Source organism: Hippocampus zosterae, chromosome 14 (assembly GCF_025434085.1).
Source record: "Hippocampus zosterae strain Florida chromosome 14, ASM2543408v3, whole genome shotgun sequence".
Taxonomy (NCBI): Eukaryota; Metazoa; Chordata; class Actinopteri; order Syngnathiformes; family Syngnathidae; genus Hippocampus; species Hippocampus zosterae.
The window spans coordinates 4779032-4801561 of record NC_067464.1 but is presented as its reverse complement, the minus strand read 5'-3'; the positions used below and the strand labels follow the sequence as shown (position 1 = coordinate 4801561).

The 22530-nt window shown below is 44.6% G+C and overlaps 3 protein-coding genes and 1 long non-coding RNA gene across 5 annotated transcripts; 1 reads left to right on the top strand and 3 right to left on the bottom strand.

Annotated features, from left to right (window-relative positions):
* Nucleotides 1–101: 101 nt before the first annotated feature.
* On the bottom strand, nt 102–17069 carry tspeara (thrombospondin-type laminin G domain and EAR repeats a). Of its 2 annotated transcripts, XM_052086250.1 has the most exons (13): nt 16883–17069; nt 13071–13262; nt 11504–11712; nt 10089–10429; nt 8727–8817; nt 8303–8609; nt 8162–8232; nt 7040–7204; nt 6691–6886; nt 5920–6152; nt 2725–2903; nt 1526–1627; nt 102–1006 (listed from the first exon to the last, which is right to left on the bottom strand). In XM_052086250.1, the coding sequence occupies exons 1-13, from the start codon at nt 16944–16946 to the stop codon at nt 853–855; spliced, it is 2304 nt and encodes a 767-aa protein (XP_051942210.1). In that variant the 5' UTR covers nt 16947–17069; the 3' UTR covers nt 102–852. The 2 variants fall into 2 exon arrangements, with proteins under 2 accessions (XP_051942210.1, XP_051942211.1); XM_052086251.1 differs by lacking the exon at nt 16883–17069 and having other exon boundaries at nt 13071–13397.
* Nucleotides 3949–4881, top strand: LOC127614842 (uncharacterized). Its single transcript, XR_007966720.1, has 3 exons — nt 3949–4089; nt 4378–4514; nt 4803–4881. It is a non-coding gene; the product is annotated as an uncharacterized LOC127614842 (long non-coding RNA).
* si:dkey-251i10.3 (uncharacterized protein LOC553498 homolog) lies at nt 14327–16889 on the bottom strand. Its single transcript, XM_052086252.1, has one exon. It carries the CDS (start codon nt 16815–16817, stop codon nt 14634–14636), a length of 2184 nt encoding a protein of 727 aa, XP_051942212.1. The 5' UTR covers nt 16818–16889; the 3' UTR covers nt 14327–14633.
* A 748-nt stretch (nt 17070–17817) lies between the features above and the next one.
* Nucleotides 17818–22164, bottom strand: sumo3a (small ubiquitin like modifier 3a). The gene is made up of 4 exons (XM_052086261.1): nt 21990–22164; nt 20222–20350; nt 19751–19822; nt 17818–18981 (listed from the first exon to the last, which is right to left on the bottom strand). The coding sequence occupies exons 1-4, from the start codon at nt 22008–22010 to the stop codon at nt 18919–18921; spliced, it is 285 nt and encodes a 94-aa protein (XP_051942221.1). The 5' UTR covers nt 22011–22164; the 3' UTR covers nt 17818–18918.
* Nucleotides 22165–22530: the final 366 nt, after the last annotated feature.

Sequence of the window (22530 nt, the reverse complement as noted above, 5' to 3'; positions counted from 1 at the left end):
GGCCTAAAAGTCCCAATGAAACTCTAAGGTTATACAACGTTATACAAGGACTACAGTGCAAAAAATGTTTTTAAAAAACAGTTCTTCATGGTTATGCTGCATTTTTCTTTTTTTTAAACAAACCGCAATTTTAGGTTGCATGTAAAATAGTGACATTCTGCTCAATTCCTCCTCTTTGAAATGCTCACAAGAACGTTGCTTTTAATAGTAAAAATGCAGTTATTAATTGACAGATCCATTGAATGACTATTTTAATTGATACATGTCAAAGATAATGAAGGAATAGAAGTTCTGATATAGTCTTTAGTGTGATAAATCACGAGATTACCTTTGTACACAATTTTCTAAAAAAATTAGGTTTCATGAAGGGAGAAAAAACAATCATCAAATATTTTTAGCATGTTAGAAGGGGTATAACGGGCCAAGTGAACGGTCGCGCTCTATTAAATACTTAATATTTACTAACAGGACCAATATTGTGAACAAATGACATTTAATACTGTGCAAAATATCATAGTCAACAAAAGTGACCTTTTAAGAAAATTATAAGAATAGCTTATTGCTCATTTAATAATTTACAGTCAGTTTTATGTAGTCTCAGGCTGCAAACAGGCACTTGGACACACACATTGCATGTCTATATCTTAAGGGTAGGAAAAATTTCTGTAAAAGTACTCTGAGGGCCAGACTAATATGATTTAACGATCAAAACAAGTGCTTATTTTTTGATATTGTGAGTGCTTGTCATCCTCCAATTATAAGACTTCCTCTATGTTTTTGCACAAACGACTCTTGCGGGGGCCCCATGGACAGGGCATGCATCCACATGCATAAATATGGAAGTGAATAAGCTCAGTACATTTTCAGTTTGAACACTTTGGCGAGAGGCGCTTTCGCACTTGAGTAGATCAGATAAGAGTCTCCGCCAGCATTGAAGAACTCCCAGTCGCTGCAGCCGATGGTCGGGAGCCAATGGACGGGAACGAAGCCCTCATAGCCCTGCCACCTGGACGGAGGGGAACGCAAGAACCCCCATTAGTGGAGTTTTACGAATAATAACAACGTCAAATACAATTAAAAATAATTTAGAGTAAAATACATACACAAAATAAACATATTATATACCTTAATAATATTAATAAATACATCATTAAATTAAAAAAGGTTACAGAATATAGTTTGTAAATAAATCCAGATTATGAAAAAAACCTAAAATATAATAAAAATATAAAACACTACTATTGCAACAACAATTCTGTGTGGAAAAATCATAAAAAAGTGAAAAAACAGTACTATAAAACTGTAAAAAGTTATGACTGTCATATAATCCACACATATATCCACTTTGTCATAGCGACTTATTTTATTGTTTCAGTCTCTGCTCTGGGAAAAAAAAACATCGTCAAATGGGTAATGGAGACTTTGTTTAATCGATTGTCAGTTAAAAATGCTGCCCCCAAAATCCTCCGCATATCAAGCGTGCTACTACCGATGCGTCTCATCGGGGAAATTACGAAGCGAGTACCTGTAGAGAACACTGTTGAGAGAGTACGACTCGCCGTTAAAGGAGTTGGCAACGACCAGGAAATATTCCTCCCCGAGGGTGAAGAACTCCCAGTCCACCGCGCTGTCAGAAGAAACCACAAGTTATGCAAATGCTTATATTATGAACATGTGAGGTTTGTTTGTTAAATAACACTTCCTATGAGTTTTTATTGGCCATAGATGGCCCTCGTGCCACAGGTTGGCCACCCATCATATCCACGCGTGGAGAGTAATGAAATAAAAATACTTTGTGAATGCACTTAAAGGAGGATATTTGTCATATTTGTAAAAGCAGTCAGTAACCTGACAGTGGTACATGAGTGAAATGATGAAGTGAAGAAAGTCATCCCTCTCAGGCCCAATCTTGCACCTCTAATTAGTTTTTCTTTGGAAACCACCACCACCACCACGCCTCAGCAAGAACAACCCATCCAGAGAGAGAAATCATAAGTGACTAGGTGTCAATCATTTGCCTCGCACTCGCGTGCGCAAGCAATAGCAGGCATGGTTTGCACATTCTGACCTGACTTTTCCCCCTAACGTCTGGATTTTGGCCTGTTTTACTGCCGCAGAATGAGCACCATTTCTGCTCGACCGGTTTTAACACTTTCTTTCCATTGTTAATTGACTGTACGTTGCCCCCAAAAAAATAAAACTTCAAATTGAAAATATTTCGTGTAATAGTAACACTCAATTGTCACGCTACTAACAGTGCTAACGCTAGCATTATACGTATGGACCTTCATAACCGCATGCTATTATGAATGTCTGAGAATCAAATCGGTCAGAGATTCTAGAAGTGTGGCTCCATCAATCCATTTCAACATCGCAAACCCTTCCTTTAAGTAGATTTTTCAGCTATCTAATTGAGTAAGTATTTTGGGGGATGATTTTGTACTTTCACTCCAGACGTTTGAAAACATAATTGCACTTTCTGCTCCGTACTTTGTCTTACAGGCACATTACTTTTTTCAATCTCTCTAGATGAAAACCATGGTTGAAACCTGAAAACAGAGGTAAAGTCTTGACTGAGTTTTTATTCAGTTTTAAACGTTAAATTTTAAATGTTTGTACATTTGAGAGTCTGTACGTTTTGTTTTTTGTTTTTAACACACGTACTACATGTATCTGTACAACCTTAGTACAGAATGTGAGTACTTTAGCCACTTTTGATGATACCTGTACGTGACTATGTCCTGGAAGCGGACAAACACCTGGCCGGTCATGTCCAGCTCATAGATAGTGGAGTTGATGGCATATTCACTGGACCCGTTGTCATGGAGCCGGTGTCCGTTGGCGACCACGAGGAAGACCCGTGTGCCTATCTGGAACATCTCCCAGTCAGTGGCACAAAATGTCTGTGTTAAATATCAGAAGGAAAAAAAAGTGTAAAGACGTGTATGGGCAAATGTGTAATTATGACTGAAAGTGAGCTGACTCAACCGGATCTTAGTCGATACGCCGCTGGAAGAGTAGAAAAAAAAAGACGCTGAGTGGCCCGGTTATTGAAAAGGTATTATTTTCAATCATGTTGGGACAACTTGTAAATTAGGTTGGCGATTAGCGGTTGTGTTGGCTTACACGCGAAGGAAGCAAACACAAAGGTCATTAAAAATAAATAAATAAACCCCAGAAACATTTTGAACTGAATTCTGTACAACAGAACCTCCAAAGTGGCAGCTAAGTGAATGAAATGGTGGTAAGCACGAAACTCCGACAGTCTCCCTGCCATAGGTATTTGGTAGGTAGGTATTTGTATTTTTATGGTATTGTATTTTTAGTCTGTGTTCCCGCCCTATCGGTGCAGGTACCTGCAGAAACATGCACCCGATGGTCGTTGAACGGTCATGGGGGAAATCTCAAAACAGTAATATGGCCCCAAGTCATGTATATGTATATTTTTGAAGGAAGGTGTTTCGGGCTAGGGGTGTGAAACAGTCCAGAGAACTGCATGTTCCCACCACAAATGTACAGGTTCCCGCAGAAACATTCACCTGCTGGTGTTTGAAGCGTATGGGGCAATCTTGAAACGGGGAAAGAGTAAAACAACACAAGGACGGTTTCACATAAACACAAGAAAGAAAAGTCATCAGGAGGTCAAAGGGTGCCTGATCCACACCTGCAAAAACAAGTTGGAAAAATCTGGATTCCATTTTTTTAAACATTAATGCATTTGGTAAAAATGTGTGAAAAAATTTTGAAAGAGACAATTGATATCTGAATATTCTTGGCCCAGGTCAACACCGAGGTCTCAAGAGATTCGCAGACGTCTCACGTGTGATTGTTGTACACCAGGTTTTGTTTGATTTTTGAGGCAGAAATATTTCCCCAGTATTCCATTTTGGATTTCCCACTCTAGTCTAATCAGTGACACAATTGTTCCTTCTCCAAATCTTGTCGCTTGACTGTGGACCTTTTCACAATGTTTGGAAACAATAAGGGACTGGGTATTTTTGGGTATCGGAAAGTGAATCACTTTTACGGAGGGGGTGTCAGACAAATCTTATCGCGCTTGAGGTTATGCTGCCAGATATAGCCCAACAGGTCTATTTCCATTTTAAACTTCAGAAGCAAAAAGTACTTCACGTTTAGTTGTCATAAAGGGACAGAACGTTAGCCAAACCGCCATCGTGGCTAGCATGCTAGTAGACAAAAGCATGCTGCCAGATATAGCCCAACAGGTGTATTTCCATTTTAAACTTCAGAAGCAAAAAGTACTTCACGTTTCGTTGTAGTAAAGGGACAGAGCATTAGCCAAACCGCCATTGTGGCTAGCATGCTAGGAGACAAATGCTAGGAGACAAACGCATGCTGCCAGATATAGCCCAACAGGTCTATTTCTATTTTAAACTTCAGAAGCAAAAAGTACTTCACGTTTAGTTGTAGTAAAAGGACAGAGCGTTAGCCAAACCGCCATCGTGGCTAGCATGCTAGGAGACAAAAGCATGCTGCCAGATATAGCCCAACAGGTGTATTTCCATTTTAAACTTCAGAAGCAAAAAGTACTTCACGTTTCGTTGTAGTAAAGGGACAGAGCATTAGCCAAACCGCCATTGTGGCTAGCATGCTAGGAGACAAATGCTAGGAGACAAACGCATGCTGCCAGATATAGCCCAACAAGTCTTTTTCTATTTTAAACTTCAGAAGCAAAAAGTACTTCACGTTTCGTTGTAGTAAAGGGACAGAGCGTTAGCCAAACCGCCATCGTGGGTAGCATGCTAGTAGACAAAAGCATGCTGCCAGATATAGCCCAACAGGTCTATTTCTATTTTAAACTTCAGAAGCAAAAAGTACTTCACGTTTCGTTGTAGTAAAGGGACAGAGCGTTAGCCAAACCGCCATCGTGGGTAGCATGCTAGTAGACAAAAGCATGCTGCCAGATATAGCCCAACAGGTCTATTTCTATTTTAAACTTCAGAAGCAAAAAGTACTTCGCGTTCAGTTGTAGTAGAGACAGAGCGTTAGCCAAACCGCCATCGTGGCTAGCATGCTAGGAGACAAAAGCATGATGCCAGATATAGCCCAACAGGTATATTTCTATTTAAACTTCAGAAGCAAAAAGTACTTCGCGTTCAGTTGTAGTAAAGAGACAGAGCGTTAGCCAAACCGCCATTGTGGCTAGCATGCTCGGAGACAAAAGCCCACCATCCATTCCAGCGTTTAGCGCCATCATCCGAGCAACAGAAAAGTCAAATAATTAGCCAGTCACTGAATGATCACAACCTTTTTGCCACCCATTGGTGCGTGTGACATCACTGTGAAAGGGTGTATAGAAAGATAATAAAACAACCACCTAAACACTCGTGCAAGTGTAAGGAATATGTGTCAGAGTGTTCTGGGTGAGTTCAAGTGATTAATTAAACTGCCCTGGGGGTGCTTTTTGGCTATTCTTCACATCCAGCTGTGGAATTCCCCTAAATCACACGCGTCTCCTTATGGAGCCATCAATGTGTCAACACACATGTCATTGTAAGTGCGGTTACAGTGCAAGTATGACACTCGCTATCGGCTACAGACCGCATGCTCTATTTTTGATAGCGAGGACACGCCTGACGCTTTTCTCCCGGTCCTTGTCATTACCTTGTTTTCATCTCGCCGCGATTGTGTTTGTTTCCTGCATCCGAGTGCAACGGACGGGGGCTGTTTTACTGCGTTTCAACCCGCCATCACATAAATCTCAGCAGACAAAATAATGAGTCTGGCGCATAGCGCTGGGTTATGATACAGCCTTGAAATAAAATCTTCACAACAACACAATTTCGGATTTCACTCATCCCCAGCCCCACATGTCTTAACAAAAATAATAAATAAAGTTTTACACTGGCCTTGAACACATGAATTAGATCTCCATAACGTAACAATATGTGTACCTACCTTAATGGTTTGGAGGATTTGAAAGTTTCCGTCCACCCAAACGTAGATCACAGAGTCTACTGACGTGGTTACTCCGTCAAAGGCGTTTGCCACCACCAGAAAATGGTAAGGTCCCACGTTGAAGAACTCCCAGTCGTAAGCCCCCGACGTTCTCAACCTCTGGTGAACTTCAAAGGACTTAGTTGGCCGGTTCCATTTGTACACTATGCTGTCTATGGTGTGGTTGTTATTACCTACCGGAGAGAGAGAGACACACAAAATGATTAGCTAGTTTCACAAAATGGTTGGTTTCAGCTCCAACCGTTTCAATTGAAATTAAAAAAATTGAGATGAAAATCAAATGTGATTGTCATTGTCACAACTATAGAGCAACGGAATTCATTTGACATGTTCAACCTGCCCAAGAAAGGAAAAAAAAAGAAAAGAAAATGAAACTAACAAGGAGACAAAATAGGAGGGCAGATGGGTCACCAGGCAACACCGCGATTTTCTCAGATGAAAGGGAAAAATAAAAAGGAAGAAGGAGAGTTGGGGAAAAAAGCAAGTCACAAACTATGCTCCCGTGGGGGAGGGGCACAAAAAAAAACTTGACAGGGGGAGAAGTTACAGACCAGACATGCTGACTGGGTGTCTTGGTCATGACAACTGTCAAAAGTCTTGGGCTTGATTTGGTCTCAAGCATTGAAAGGTGTTTTGAGTTCAACAAGCCAGGATTTTAGTTTTCGATCTCAATCGCAACCGGTATGTTTCTATTTTTAATTATTGCCTTACCGATCCTGTGATTGGCAACGACGAGATAGGTGTGTCGACGAATTTTGAAGGCCTCCCAGTCACGTGCGCAGTGCGTCTCCAAGTTCTGAAACTCCACAAACTGTTTGCTTTTCCGGCTCCACTTGTAAATGACGGAGACATCGACTTCCTTTCCCACACCGGTGCCAACGTTACAGTTGGACACCACCAGAAATGTCTAGGACAAAAATAACAAGAATTTAGCAGCACTTTGTACAAAACGTACGACAAATAGTTGAAATATACTGTACATACACGGATGCGGCGCTAATTCGCAGTATTTATTCATCCGCAGTGTCATACGTAGTTCCCTTTTCGTGGCAATTTTTACCTTCTTGCCCAAATTGAAATGCCTCAACGCCAGTGCTCCGCGGGTGCTAATATTCTGGTACAGCTGGAAGCCGTTCTGTTGGCTCCACCGATACACCGCGGAGCCAGACGTCGTGGAGCGGTGAGCCATGGCGGCCATCAGACCCAGGCCCTGTAACTGGAAGACCTAAAGATGACACCAAACAATTCACTGTCACGGTCTTCACTTGGTTTCTATCCATCCATCCATCATCTACCGCTTATCCGGGGCCGGGTCGCGGGGGCAACAGCTTTAGCAGGGAAGCCCAGACTTCCCGCTCCCTAGCTACTTCTTCCAGCTCTCCCCGGGGGATCCCGAGTCGTTCCCAGGCAAGCTGGGTGACATAGTCTCTCCAGCGTGTCCTGGGTCTTCCTCTGGGTCTCCTCCCGGTGGGACATGACCGGAACACCTCACCGGGGAGGCGCTCAGGAGGCATCCGAATCAGATGCCCAAGCCACCTCATCTGGCTCCTCTCGATGTGGAGGAGAAGCGGCTCGACTCTGGCTGACTTGGTTTCACCTCGTCAAAATTGCCATTGGTCTTCAACTCCTCTAAGGCTTCGTCTTGACTCTCAACCCTAAAGATTCTTAGTCTTGACTTGGACTCATGTCTTAAATTTAGTCTCGACTTCCAAAATGTTGGGTCTTGACTTTCATTCATTCATTCATTCATCTTCCGAGCCGCTTCATCCTCACTAGGGTCGCGGGGGGTGCTGGAGCCCATCCCAGCTGTCTTCGGGCAGTAGGCGGGGGACACCCTGAATCGGTTGCCAGCCAATCGCAGGGAACACAGAAACGAACAACCATTCGCACTCACACTCACACCTCGGGACAATTTAGAGTGTTCAATCAGCCTGCCACGCATGTTTTTGGAATGTGGGAGGAAACCGGAGCACCCGGAGAAAACCCACGCCGGCCCGGGGAGAACATGCAAACTCCACACAGGGAGGCCGCAGCTGGAATCGAACCCGGAACCTCTGCACTGTGAAGCCGACGTGCTAACCACTGGACTACCGGGCCGCCCGGGGACTTAATCTCTAGAAATGTGGTTTTGACCGCAACGTGAAATTACTGAGCCGTCGAGCTTAAAAAAAAAGGGTTTTACCTCGATGTCGTGCGTTTCTGAGCTGGTGCTGAGAACCTGCCGCTCCTCAACGTAATCCAGTCGTTTGCGATCTGAGCAAACGAAGACATATGATCATTTCCAAACTGAGACATTCGAGCGAGGACGATGTCGGCACCTCACCCTCCAGCACGGCGATCCACGAGGTCCCATCGCAAAGGTAGAGAGCCTTCCTGAGCGGATTGAACCACAACTGGCCCCGCAGTGGCTCCGTGCACGTCCGCTGTAAACCCACCGACACTCTCGCCTCGGTTTCCGCAACATCTGCGCCGTAAGGGGCAAGGTGACGCGCGTCATTCTTCCCGTCGGCAGGCACATGTGACAGCAGCGACGGCGGAACTGATAAAGCTGCGAGTTGAGCTCGGGCGGACGGGCATATCTGGCGGGTGGCATCTGAACCCGGCACCAGAACCAACTGTCGCAACAGGCCCTGTAAAAAAGACCAGCGGATCACACTTGGCAATCTGCGGATAAGTCGATGGAGAACGGAACCGAACTGTACAACTAATGACATGTAAGCATCAAGAGGGGAAAGTGTGAGCCTCACCGTAAACAATCCTTTCCATCTGCCCCGGCTACCGATGTGGAATCTGGACACGTGAAAGTTGAGGTCTGACGGGAAAGGCCCGGAGGGAAGGCTGTTTTTGCCCAGAAAAGGGAGAACATTTTCATGAAGTATTTTTTCCCCACGTGAATCGACATCAACAACACAGCCAAAGCAAACGTTTGATCCGCGCGGCGACTTGTGTTCCCGTCTTAATTGGAGTTTGCACTCAAGAGCCATCTGTCAAATGATGTCAGACTGCTGCGATTGCATGGCCGCAGGGCTTGAAGCATATTTGCAGCGCCGCTGATGAATTGTGCTGAGTGATGTATGGTCCCTGCGGGGCGCATTCGTGGGGGATGGAACGGAAATCTAGGGTGGTCGAAATGTAGCATTCAGACAACTTCATTGGTGCCGGCGTGGGCGGTTTTTTCTTCACCTCCTCGGTCCAAGTTGACATGCCGGCTCAATAAGCATTCATTCATTTATCTTCCGAGCCGCTTGATCCTCACTAGGGTCGCGGTGGGTGCTGGAGCCTATCCCAGCTGTCTTCGGGCAGTAGGCGGGGGACACCCTGAATCGGTTGCCAGCCAATCGCAGGACACAGAAACGAACAACCATTCGCACTCACACTCACACCTAGGGACAATTTAGAGTGTTCAATCAGCCTGCCACGCATGTTTTTGGAATGTGGGAGGAAACCGGAGCACCCGGAGAAAACCCACGCAGCCCCGGGGAGAACATGCAAACTCCACACAGGGAGGCCGGAGCTGGAATCGAACCCGGTACCTCTGCACTGTGAAGCCGACGTGCTAACCACTGGACTACCGGGCCGCCTCATTTGCATTAAAAAAAAAACTACTCAAAATTAAATTCAGCAGCACAGGCAATAAATCAGTTCCGGGTTCGATTCCACCTCCGGCCTCCCTGTGTGGAGTTTGCATGTTCTCCCCGGGCCTGCGTGGGTTTTCTCCGGGTGCTCCGGTTTCCTCCCACATTCCAAAAACATGCGTGGCAGGCTGATTGAACACTCTAAATTGTCCCTAGGTGTGAGTGTGACTGTGAGCGTGGATGGTTGTTCGTCTATGTGTGCCCTGCGATTGGCTGGCAACCGATTCAGGGTGTCCCCCGCCTACTGCCCGGAGACGGCTGGGATGGGCTCCAGCACTCCCCGCGACCCGAGTGAGGATCAAGCGGCTCGGAAGATGAATGAATGAATGAATGAATGAATGAATGTCATCAAAACCATTATATTTGGCAAGATAGCAAAATATGGGGAAAAGCAACATTTCTTTTTAAAAAAAAGAAAAAAAATCTGAAAAAGTGGTCTTTGTCTAGGTCTTGAAAAAAAGAAAAAAAGCTTACATTTCCCGCGGCGAGCCACAATCCACTGTCAGCCTGCCGCGACGGCCTTCGACGGACACAACCAGGGTGTGCCAGTGGTCGTCTGCGAGGTGGGCGCCCCGGAACACCCACTGCTCCGTGATGCCTCGCTGTCCCCTGAAGAGCACGTGCAGCCGCTTCCCGGATAGTCTCAGTCCCAGGAGCAGACGGCGGTGTTCTGCGTTATTCTTCCCTCTTCTTCCGCTGATATTTAATTGCAGGTTATTTCCCTTTTCTCTGACTTCTTCATCGACCTTCTCCTTCAGGGCTCCCGGCGGCTCTGCTCTTTTTGGCTCCAGTATGGTGAATATGTACTCGCTTTTCTGGAAGGCGGGAAAAAAAAATGTATGCCACCAAAGTCCAACACAATCTATCCACTGATGCTAATTTTTTTTTAACAGGTGCCTTTATTCATATTAAATTTGTGCATAGCAATTTGTGAATTCGAACTTAAAGTATGCAGGGTAGTCTAGTAATTTTGGTAAACTACTTTTTTATTTCTGTACTTGGCTTTTAAATGCCCTACGTTCTTCTGTTTCTTTAAAACTCATTCATTCATTCATTCATTCATCTTCCGTACCGCTTGATCCTCACTAGGGTCGCGGGGGGTGCTGGAGCCCATCCCAGCCGTCTCCGGGCAGTAGGCGGGGGACACCCTGAATCGGTTGCCAGCCAATCGCAGGGCACACAGAAACAAACAACCATTTGCACTCACACTCACACCTAGGGACAATTTAGAGTGTTCAATCAGCCTGCCACGCATGTTTTTGGAATGTGGGAGGAAACCGGAGCACCCGGAGAAAACCCACGCAGGCCCGGGGAGAACATGCAAACTCCACACAGGGAGGCCGGAGCTGGAATCGAACCCGGTACCTCTGCATTGTGAAGCCGACGTGATAACCACTGGACTACCGGGCCGCCGTAAAACTCATTCAGTAGCAGCCAATTCTAGACCAAGTCTGAAAAGACGTTTAAAAACGTCTTTGGGAGTGAAAGAATTAAATGTACTGAATTCTTTGGATTTTAAATGTTGTTTTGTAACAATGCGAAGCACATTGTGTATGAAAAGCGCTATGTACCGTAAATAAAAGCGCAGTGAATCCTCACTATTCACTGGGGGTCGTAACCAGGCCCTTCCAAGAGCAAATTGATTTCTAAAGGGTTCTACGTTACTGTATTTAACTTCAGATCCCACTAGATGGCAACAAAGGACGAATTTTGTGTCAACTCCTTAATTCACTCCAACGGTTACTTGGAACCAGGACACTACCGGATGGTGCCAAAGCAATACTCTTCCTGTATCACGGCATCTTGTGTGGAATACTAATATGGCGTGCGACGGTAGTGCCGGTTCCAAATTATTGTGTATTTTCCTTGGTCGCGTGCGGGTTGCTCACCTTGTGTGCGATGCGAGCCACTTTCAGCGTGACCACGATGGAGAAGTCTTTCGGAAAATGGTCACAGTTGGAGAGCAGGCTAACGGGGGCGTGAGGCCCGGAGAAATGGATGCCACGTACACCTCCGGATGACCTCACCTGCACCCCTGCCATAAGTCCCGAGGCGTCCTTCTCGAGGACAGTTGACAGAAGATCCACCGGAGCCAAATCTGCAGGCCGTTGACTGACATTAACGATGCCATCGTGGAGGAAACTGATGTCGTGGGGATGAATTATTTCTATCTTTGCACGGGCTGTTATAGAAAAATAACACTTTGAAGACTTTCCCAAACTCAAAAACTAGTATTAATCCAGGCCACAGTTTTTGAAAATTAAAGGGGGAAGTGAAGTCCAAAATTTTCTTGACCAGAATGTGTTCTATGCGGCCCCATGAGTCTCAACATGGCATTTTGATTAAAACTGCATCTGTGGAATATGATACCTGAGCAACTGTGATGTCATTTTCAGGCGACAGCAAGTGGTAAAATGGCCGCCCGCTGAGACGCATAAAACAGGTGGGTTTGGCTGATTAATTCAGATTCCACAAACAGGATATTGATCAGAATACCGTCTTTAGACGAGGGGGGTGCGCAGGACGCATTATTGTAAACAAAATTTTAATTCAGAATGAATTTCTATCATAAGTACAGCAACAAAAAGTCAAGAACTCATCTCTGAAAATACACATGAAAATTGTCTTTTTGGTATCTTGTGTGCTCATCTTGGTCACAATTTATTTTTTTATTTTTTTTGAAAATTCAGCCATAGAAGCCATTTTCGGTTTGCAAAATGAATTTTGGGAGATATTTAAATATCCTGAATGGACCAACAACAAAAGTCTTAAACCCAAGCCTGAAAACAAATAGTTTGTCATTTTGAGCTCATTTTAGCCATTTTCAGGGACTTCAAAAAATAAATAAATAGTTGTCTGCTTTTGCATTTGAACTTTTAATCTATTTTCATTTCACAGAGACTTTCGAGCATTGTATTACACTAACTTTGGAAGTTCCACTGTAATTGCGCTGCTCTTTTTGACAAATCAAAGCTCGGGGAGCGATCTGAGCATCTTTGATTTGAGGGAGGAGGAGAGCAGGGGTTGGCACCTACCTCAAAAAGGGCTTCCCATCCCTGAATGGGAACTCCTGCTATTATCTAATTAAAAAAAAAAAAAAAAAGCATTGTAGCATGCCGGAATTTGTGCCATTTCGGGAATAGCCCTGGGCGGTGGGAGGGGTGTCTTTTAGTGTTTTCCAGCAAATGGGAATTGCTCGCAAAATCCTAGGAGCATGCGGAATCCCAACCTGGTTCCACGTCTGTACTTGTTTAGAGGCGGGGAGGGATGAAAATGAAATTAAAAGCACACAATTGGCATCCCTTGCTTGGCACACCATTTGCTCCCTGTCGTCTGGATATGCTATCCAGAGGAATTCGAGGCTTGAGGGGTTTTCACGGGAATTTATACATTGACAATCGTTATAACAGTGAGTGATGGCGGGGGGGGGGGGGGGGGTGGGGGGGGGGCGCTTACCTGGACATTGTCCTCCGAGGTCAGCCGTCATGAGAGTGACCCTGAGGCTGAGCAGAAGGAGCTGGGAGAGGAGCAACGATGACATCATCACCGGAAGCCTCTTTGGTTCATTCGGTCTCCCTGACAAAGTGTCTCCATGCGGGATGCTCCCTCGGCAAAAGCATCTTTCACATCTTCCCAAACCACGAAATTCTTGAAAGAGAAAACAAAAAGTCCAAAGTTGAGAGAGGAACGAGACGAGATGTTCCAGATGATCTGTACGTGTGTGTGCCGTGTGCGTGTGTCTGGGGAGGAATCCACTGAAGTGCGCGGAGAAGCCGTGCACCTGCACAGCCCACTTTTAAGAGGCCCCTGCCATGCAAATGAGCTTGGCTTGTCACTCTTTTTTTTTTTTTTTTTTTTACTGCCTTGTTCAGACACACTCGCACAAACACGCATATGTGTTTACCAGGCTTATGGGGGGGGGTTGTCATTCTTAAGGGAGACATGGGTTTATGGTTATTTTTGAAGGAAGGATTAAAAATTACTTTAGTCATTCTCAAAGAAATTGCAGAGGGAAATAATTTTTCTCAATTTAACTAAATAGAAATGCCATTCATCAGCTCCAGACTGCCCACCACCCAAAAAAAAAGGGGGGGGGGGCCCCCAAAAAATCCAGACAACTTTCACTACTCAAACATGTTTTATGTATTTATAAACAAACACGTAAATTACTTGACTGGGACTTTAAATTTGATAACGTAAAAAGATGTAGATATTGAGTCAATTATAATGTGGTGCCTTTTAAAAAATTGATCTTGATTTTTTTTTTTACGGTTCAAGGATTAAGTGTAGTGTCGTAATTAAAAGCTACACAGAATACAAATGTGATCCACAGTTGAATTTACTGCATTGAAAAAAACATGTCCAGAAAAAGTAGTGTACTTTAAGTTTAAAAAAAAACTACTGGATTGAAATTGAAGTTCAAGCATGCTATACGGACAGCTACTAGCTTCATTGTAATATGCCTGACTAGAGAGTAGTTTTTGCTTGTTTCAGCATTCAAAAGCGTATTCACGATGTAAACAATTTCCCTCACATATTAAGTACTGTATGATTAACGGGCAGATCCGAAAATAAAAAGTTTCTTCTGCAGATTGATGCCGGAGGTTTTTGTTTTTCCGTCTCAGCAGCCTATGACAGTTTCCAACCACATTACTGGGGCACGTGCGCCACCTTCTGGACGGGGAAAGAAAATATCACTCGACTCCAATTCATTTCCAATTAAAATGCTTTTTTTTATTTCAAATGTAAGCCACAACGATCTGTTGAAATGTGTGTAATCGGATTAAACCACTTTCGTGATACAGTCAAGGGAACACAGTGCATTTTAAACTAAATATAAAAGGTTGAATGTGGGTGAGGGAGGGCAAAACAAAAAACGTGACTTTTTTTTAAATTCAAATGTTTCGAATGTGGTGCGATGGTGCGTAAATTTATACGATACAGATTCCCCCCAATTGACGAAATTCCTCGTCTTACATTCCCATGAAAATGTTCTGAAAACTTCCACCCTCCCACATTTCAGAAAGGTTTCTTTTTCGTTTTCATATCACTCCCATCCCTCGGGCACGTTTTCTTGTCCTTCATCAGCTCCTCTCGAGTCATCGGCTCAATGATGGTCCCCATTTTGGTGATCACTTTAGGTTTGGTGAACTTTTTAACGGCGCGTTCAGTGTTCCAGTTGCGTCCCAGGGGAGAGCGCAGGGTGCTCTCAAACTGAGTGTGACTGGTGAAAGGAAACGGAAGCGTGTTCACCTGGTGAAGGCTGAGCGAGCCGTTTCTTTTCTCGGAGAGGATGACGCCGGGTAGTTTTTCATCTTTCCTGGGTGGCGGCGGGGCCGTTTTCACTCGGAACCTCCTGCGCTTGCTGCGGGAGGGCTTGAGGCCCACCCCGCCCCATTCCCCCCAGCCGGGCAGCGTCATGTCCACCACGCTGGGCTTGTCCGCGTCCTCCTGATTCTTCTTGTCCTTCATGAAATCAGAGATGACGTCATCTCCGGCGAAGGCTTCTTGAATGAGGCCCGTCTGAGTGAGCGTTTCGTCCGAGTCCTCCGCGGCCACGGCGGTCGGAGCGAGCGGGACGAGAATGGGATTTGCATCTTTGGTGAGCGTGTCTTTCAGCGTTATTCCTTTTGGTTGTTTTTTCTGCGCTTGGTCCGAGGACGGCTGCGGCTCAGCGGGAGTTTGATCGGGTTGAACTGACTCCACTTGGCTGAGGAGCTCCATGAACTCCAAAGGCTGCATTTGGTCCGTCGGTCCTTCCACCAGCTGAAGAGAAGCGTCTGCAGACTCCTCAACGGCGGCCGCTTTTGCGCACACCTCTGACATTTGCCCGTCCTCCTTTTCAAATGTAAGCGTGTCAGGACCGTGCCGCATTTTCCGACGATTATCGAACTCCCGCAGCAGGGATTCTTCTTCAGTTTCCTCGACGTCGCTTTCTTCCTCTTCTACATTTGCCGCAGTTTCGGTCAACTCGGCGGTCAAGTTGAGGTTGTGCGTCTCTCCCTTTGTCTCGGCAGGTTCTTCAGAAAGCTTTCCTTTCATCCAGGGATTTGAATCAGTCCCCAGCGGCGCTTCGTTTACAAAATCAGGCAAGTTTTCCGGGGTTTCAGTTTCCTCGTTGTCGTCATTCAAAGCAATGGAGAGTTTCTGCGTCAAGTCTTTGTTGACCTCCAGCTGCTGCTGCATTGCTTTGCGAGCACTTTCGTCATATTTTGCCATGATGGCCTTGGACTTTGCCCACTTGCCGCTGTTCTGGTGTTTCAACGACATCCTTTCTTGCATCCTCGCCAATTCCATTTTGTTAATCTCCTCTAAAGCGGCCGCCGGGTCATTTTTCACCATCTCTTCAAAACGCTTGAGGAATTCTTTGCGCTTTGCTTTGTTGAGCACTCTGTGGTATTTCTTGCTCTTGATCTTCCGCTCGCGCCGGGCTTTGGCCTCGTAGTAGGTCTGCAGAGCCCTGGCTTTCTGAAGCTCAGCGCGGCGTATCTTCACCTCCAAAAGACTCATCGCCTTCATGGAAGCCTCCTCGGCAGGGGTTAAAATGGGGTCATTGATTGGTTGGTTGTTGGCAGACAGCAGGGAAAATATTTCCTGTTCAAGGGGAGTTTGTGCTTTCCAGGCCGTGACAACCCTCTCCATAGGTTTAGGGCCAGATGGCTCCCGATTCAAAGGGAAAACCAGTTGTTCAGCCCTCCGGTTCTGTTGAATCACACTCTGCCACTGCGTGACCTCTGTTGCTACTTTCTTAAAGGCCACATCTCTTTGTATCCTCTGACTTTCCTGGCTGCTAAGAGGGCATTCAATGGTTTTATTATTTCGCTGGAGTTTTTGCAGCCGCTTCTTGGCCTGGTTCGAGACAGACGCTACTTTGTGCATGGACTTCATTAGATCGGTCAAGTTTATTTTGTCGCCCTCACCCTCTGCAGTGACCGTAAATTCCGACTTCTGGATGGCCGGCTCCGATCGCTCCCCGAGCTTTTTCTTCCGTCTCCCTCCTCCGAGGGCGCTGATAGCCTCCACCAGCTTTTGTCGTTTGCGTTCATCGTCGCTGTCCTGCTCAGAGTCACTAGCGATAGTCTCATCAGCTTTGGTGAAGCCATCTTCGTCGAAATCGTAGCTTACGTCTGGGTTGTCGTCTGTGAGGCTCGGAATCTTCCCGCGACCCTTCGTTTTCCGTTTTTTTGCCGAAACCTTTGCCATTTTACAGCTAACAACACTGTAACTCGGTTGACTGACTCACACGTGCGACGACGACCAATACTTACTACTTCCGCCTCCCCGTCTTCTTCTTTCAATTACTTGCGGATTGCAAGCAACATTCAGGTGCATACCGCCGCCTACTGTACAAAAGTATGTACATGGGTTTCACCAGGTCAGAATTCCGGTACAGTACCTTGTAATTATGCAAACTTAAACATGTGTAGCTAACTCACCGATTGGCCGACCAGGCCGCTTCATAGATGTAAAAGGAAATAGTTGCGACACGCCCCATAGCTGAGCCTTGCCTCCGGCGACGCTATTCAAGAAGGGGCAATGACTTCAGCGTATGTCAGTGAACGGCAAGAAAACAGGAAAACAAATGTTGTTGTTCTCCACAAGGTTGCGCACAAACGATGTACAATTACTACAAGATAATTGGAAGTTACTTTACACATATAAAATATTATTACATATATTGTATAGCAGGCTTTTTTCGGTATTCTGTATTGATAGCACACGTTTTGGCATTGACACAAAAGTAGCGGGTATCGGTTGCAAAATTTGCACATTACGACTTACTTTCAACGTCAATTCATTGCTTTTGATAGGAATTTTGTACTTCCAACATGGCCGCCACGTAGGCACGTCGATATGCCGAGAATCAACAGCGCTCGTGGATAGTCTTCACGTTTATGAAGACTGTAGTCATGGAGACGAATAACCAATAGAGGGAGTCTCGGGTGGTTGAGCACATGCAAGACCCAGCCGTCATGTCTTGCATTAATTTACACGTAGACGTATTTATGTTGGTTTGTTCGGCTCAAATAAATTAATACGGTTTCATCAGACATACAGTTGAGCTCAGGATGAATCCGTTAGCGACAACTGACAAATGAACCTCAGCTGCCTTTAATAGCTCGATTAGGAAAATAAAGAAACAGTATATACTATACATGTCGCCCACTTTATCTTAAGACAGACTGAAGCGAACACTAACAAATCTGAGTACCAAACTATATTTATTGTATACAGTAGTAAAAGACCACAAATAATGTACAAATCAGTAGAGAAACAAACATGTCAAAAGACCTCGGCCCCTTGCTTTTTCTTTTTTTTAATTTTTAGCAAATCCAGCTCAGATGGGGGTTTACTTGTTGCGCGGGATAAAGTGTGCTCTCGTTTTAACGAAAAAGAAACGACAAAATATGGGCTGGTGACTGAGTATGAGCGATACTTTCCATTGTAAATGTACTGAACACACAAGAACACAGGGGGCGGGGGCTCAATGCCATCTATTTCTAATAATAAAGGGTACATTTACATTAAAAGGCAGGGGCTTGGTTGCAGCCTTAAAAACGATTTATATCTGCATGGTTTAAAGCTGCGTGTATTTTCATTCCCGTTTTACAGCATTTCTAATTTAAGCCGAAGCTTCAGATATGAAGAACGAATGAGATGAGCACTAGCCCCTAGTCCCAACCCGTCCACATCACCTATCGTTGAGTTTCCACTAAATGTTCTTCATCGTCGGCCATTTCACATATATGAAAGAAAAACAAACTAAAGTGAGGAGGAGGAGGAGTTCACAATAATATACTGACTCTATTCATCCATATGCTGCACTGTGTGAATTAATACTTGGCGGTACAGATGCAATGTCGCTCCCCCTGGACAGGGAGAAACTAAAGAAGTGACTTCGCGAACAATAAAAATTTCCTTTGAATGCCTTGTTTGGTCATATTGAAGTTGTGATACATCCATTCTGAACCGTCTGTAGAGAGTCAGATTTAATATTAAAAAAATGAAGAAAGACAAAGAAAAATATGTTGACGGTGGCAGGCTCACACCGGCCGCCCTAAAAACTAGCCGATTCCAAAAATACTCACTGGCAACAAAGTTGTTGAATAGTTGGTCCGAATCCGACGCTCATAAAGTGTCAGAAAAACCTCAAACACCTCACTGAAAAAAGAATATTACAACGGACGTAGCTTAAGTGAATAACATGAACAATAATAATAATAATAATAATAATAGCTGATAGGAGCGATGGAATAGGGTGATGTCAGAGGGCTTGGGTCTGTCAACAGGGTTTGGAGGGAGCTTAGCAGCGGCCGCCCGTCTGCTGCTGGAAAACATCTATGGTGTCTTCGTCTTCCATCTCCAGCTGGAAGTAAACACAAGCAAGGCTGGATCAGCTTTGACAGAAACATTTCCTCAGATACAGTCACCCCCCGACCCCTCCACTCACTTGCAGTTCGCCCTTGGGCAAACTCACCCAGCGGGAGATTTTTGAGTGTGGAATTGCGGAAACAGAAACTTCTGATGTTTTGTGAGCTTGGGTGCCATCTTGTGACATCTCATTGCCGGGGAACCATGTTAACGCTACTTCAGGAGCTTCATTTAGACAAGCCCAGTGCTTTGGTGGCATCTTGGTGCCAACGAAATATTAGATTAAGGCATCTTTGGCATGTATAATTAGATTGATCTACTTTGCTTTTAAAGCTCTTATTTTCATTTTTTTTAAACGTCTTAAATTAATTTACCTTAGCTTGTATATGAAATGCACTTAGTTAATGTTGGTATATAGCAAGCATTAAAGAGCAGGGTGTCTTTATATTAATGCTGAGCCGCTGTTATGTCATCTGCATGTGTTTAGGGGTGTGGGGGGGGGGGGAGTCTCCTTCCTCAAACATTTGTCAGAAGCATTTTGACTCGACACCATTTGATGCGTGGCTGCATCTGCAACAACTGGTTTCAAAACAAACGGGGAATGGACAGTGATGCTCGTGAAAACTTCATATTCTGCTCACTCACTGGTGGCATTCCCTCTCTAACGAAACCCCCACATGATCAAACAAATTGGCGCTGAACTTTTGAGCTTCCACTGTAACTGACAGACTGTCCATAAGCGAGAAAGTTACGGGCTCACTGACCTGCGAAGGCGTATCAGTCTCGTTGATGGGCTGCCCGTCAAACCTGAACCTGATCTGCCTTATCGAGAGTCCCTGTATGAATGAGACAATGACACGCAAGCACAATTGCACTGTAAGCACCATAGAAAAAAATACATTAAATAGGCGCATTGAATTGGACATCTTCAAATCGGAATCAGACCTCTTAAAATGTGGAAATAAATATGGATATGATTCTTGCTTTTTCCCCAAAGTAAAGCAAATCTAAAAAAAATAATTATCAAAAATAATTATCCATTTATTTGGTAATCAAGTAGTTGTCCATTAATCATGGCATTCCACTCTTGCTTCTTTACTGCATGCTTATTTCCTCCCTTTGGCTGGATACTACTTTAAATAAAGTTTTTTATTTGTATATTTTTAAAACCTCCTCTTTGAGCCCAGGGGTTGGTTTTGTGGCTTTAAACCCCACCAAAAATAAGTGAATCTCACCTGTCGTTCGCAGTACGCCTTCATGAGTTTACTGAGGGGTGTGTGCCTTTTGATTTTGAACTGGACCACCGAGCCATCCTGCCCCGCGACCTTGAGGTTGATGTGGTCGTTCTCGGTCTTAACGCCCTCCTGCGCACATCCAAGGTGAAGTGGGCATTTTGTTAAATTCAAAACATTATTTAGCGAGCAGAGGAAGAGATACAGAAAGGTAATTTGGCATCATCATTTCAATTCCAGTCAACCCTTACGTACTGTTCGCAAAAGACAGCAAATTTTAAAAATACCCAGCGTGATTTTTTTCAACCTGAAATTTGATGACTTTTCCTGAAGTGACACATAATACACTCACAAAAAAAAAATCAATCATCATTCTATATGTACAGACTTAGAATTAGGCGCCCCCCGATCTGTGTTTTAGGCTGTCGATGACGTTCCCAATCCCATGGATTAGCTAGACAAGTTTTTGAGTTGCTCAGTGCTCATTAACGATCAGTCAATTTTTATTTGATTAATGTATTTTTTTCAATTAATGAATCAGATTTTATCATTCTATTCAAACTTCCATCCCTCTATTATTAAAAAACAGGACATTATTTCAAATTGAGGTTACAGAAAATGCCTAAACATATATTGTAACTCAGTTTTTATTTTCGTCTATAACATCTGCAGCGTTAAGGAGAAGAGGACGGGATGCCACGATGCACACAGGCTGGCATTGACTGACATATGCCCATTAATACTTTTCCTCAGAAATCGTCCTATCACGATCGGTGGCTGATTGATCACAATTTCGAATGTCAAATTTGACATTAGCTCAGGGTCCGGTCTGGGAAAGTTCATGGGGGAATCTTTTAACACTGAAAGACTAAAACAGCTTAAACATGATGCAACAAAATGAACATAAGCAACGAAACTCAAACATAGGTCGGGGGCTGCCTTGCCACTAGAGGCGCAGGATTTGCACCAACAAAACAAGACCCTGCAACGTAAACAAATAAAAATACACTTTCACCTTTTCTCTGAAGCATTGTTTAACAACAAATAACCACGGCTACATTTTAAAAGATGAAGTTCATGATGGACTAGAGGCAATTATTATGAGAATATTAACGGTTGTCTGTGTACAAAAAAAATAACAGTATGTAAGGGTGAATTGGTCAAGGTGAAGCAGAAAACGTCACTTGGTGCAAATCTAAAGTATTATTAAACACAATGGAGAAGGCCTAAAACGAGAGCCATGGCGCTAACGTTAGCATCGTAGCACCGAGGCTAGCAGGTGGAGACGTCAGCCCTTTACAAACGATGCAATTTGGCCCCCAGCTAGCCAAGCTAGTAGGCTCGTTTGGTCCCAAGGTGCGACAAAAAGCACCGGTGCCGATAAAAAGCGCAACACTCCGGCTCCGCAGCTTGAAACGTTGTGTTAATTTGGAAGTATGTGCTAGCCGTTAACCTATTGTGACGGCGAGGGTTTGCGGCAGTTGCGCATATCGCGTGGTGCCGTTTCGACGAAGACAAGAAAAATCGAAAATAAATACGATACAAATCCCCAAACGACAACTATTAGCGATTTGCAATTCACAGACGTCGGGAGTGAAACCCTCAGGAACGATGATTGATCTAAACAAAAATAAGATCGAACTCTCATTCATTTGCGAAACAAACACTGCGCCAATTGAGAGAAACGTGCAAAAGCCAGGCCATTTTCCCATGGCACAAAAACGCTTCGCCAAGACAGCTTTTTTTCCCCTCAAATAACGTGAACACTCACCTTTGGTTTTTCCTCTGACATGGCTGTTGGATTTTGTGATGCGATTTTACAGGAAGCGAGAGGATTAAAAAAACGCCGGTAGCAGCCCGTTTGTATTTTATTTTGTCTTCCTGCCGCCTTCGGTCCTCGCTTCTCCTCCTCCGGTGACGGGGGCGCGCGTCGCACTGCTCTCGCGAGGAGATGATTGGACGCTCAGCGACACGTGTCCGCTAAGTCGCGGGAGCGCGCAGGCGGGCGCGCGCAGCCACCCTCAAATCCTCGGCCACGAGCACAGGGAAGACTCTTGGGAGAGGAAAAGGCTTCCTGAACCTCCCCTCGAGATGAAATTGGTTGTAAACTTTTAATGAGCACAAACAGGAATAAACCAACATTTTATTTATAAAGGTTTTATTTGGATTCAACACAAAGATAAACCTGCTTTCATGGAGGATTACAGACATTTGTGACTATTTACAGTGAAGGATTTGGAGAATTTCAAATTAAACACTATCTCTAAACAATTAATCGAATGCCATTCTTGTTTTGCACTTTAGTGTGTTGT

Bases quoted from the DNA above. Each gene is read 5' to 3' on its own strand.
- si:dkey-251i10.3 (XM_052086252.1), bottom strand. From the start codon at position 16,817: ATGGCAAAGGTTTCGGCAAAAAAACGGAAAACGAAGGGTCGCGGGAAG.
- tspeara (XM_052086250.1), bottom strand. From the start codon at position 16,946: ATGCACCTGAATGTTGCTTGCAATCCGCAAGTAATTGAAAGAAGAAGA. The intron at 6,153-6,690 runs GTAAGGCAATAA...TCTCTCCGGTAG, and splicing joins CGTTGCCAATCACAGGATCG to GTAATAACAACCACACCATA. The intron at 1,007-1,525 runs GTACTCGCTTCG...CCCTCCGTCCAG, and splicing joins CTCAACAGTGTTCTCTACAG to GTGGCAGGGCTATGAGGGCT.
- sumo3a (XM_052086261.1), bottom strand. From the start codon at position 22,010: ATGTCAGAGGAAAAACCAAAG. The intron at 19,823-20,221 runs GTGAGATTCACT...TCATTCATACAG, and splicing joins AGGCGTACTGCGAACGACAG to GGACTCTCGATAAGGCAGAT. The intron at 18,982-19,750 runs GTCAGTGAGCCC...GTTTACTTCCAG, and splicing joins AGACTGATACGCCTTCGCAG to CTGGAGATGGAAGACGAAGA.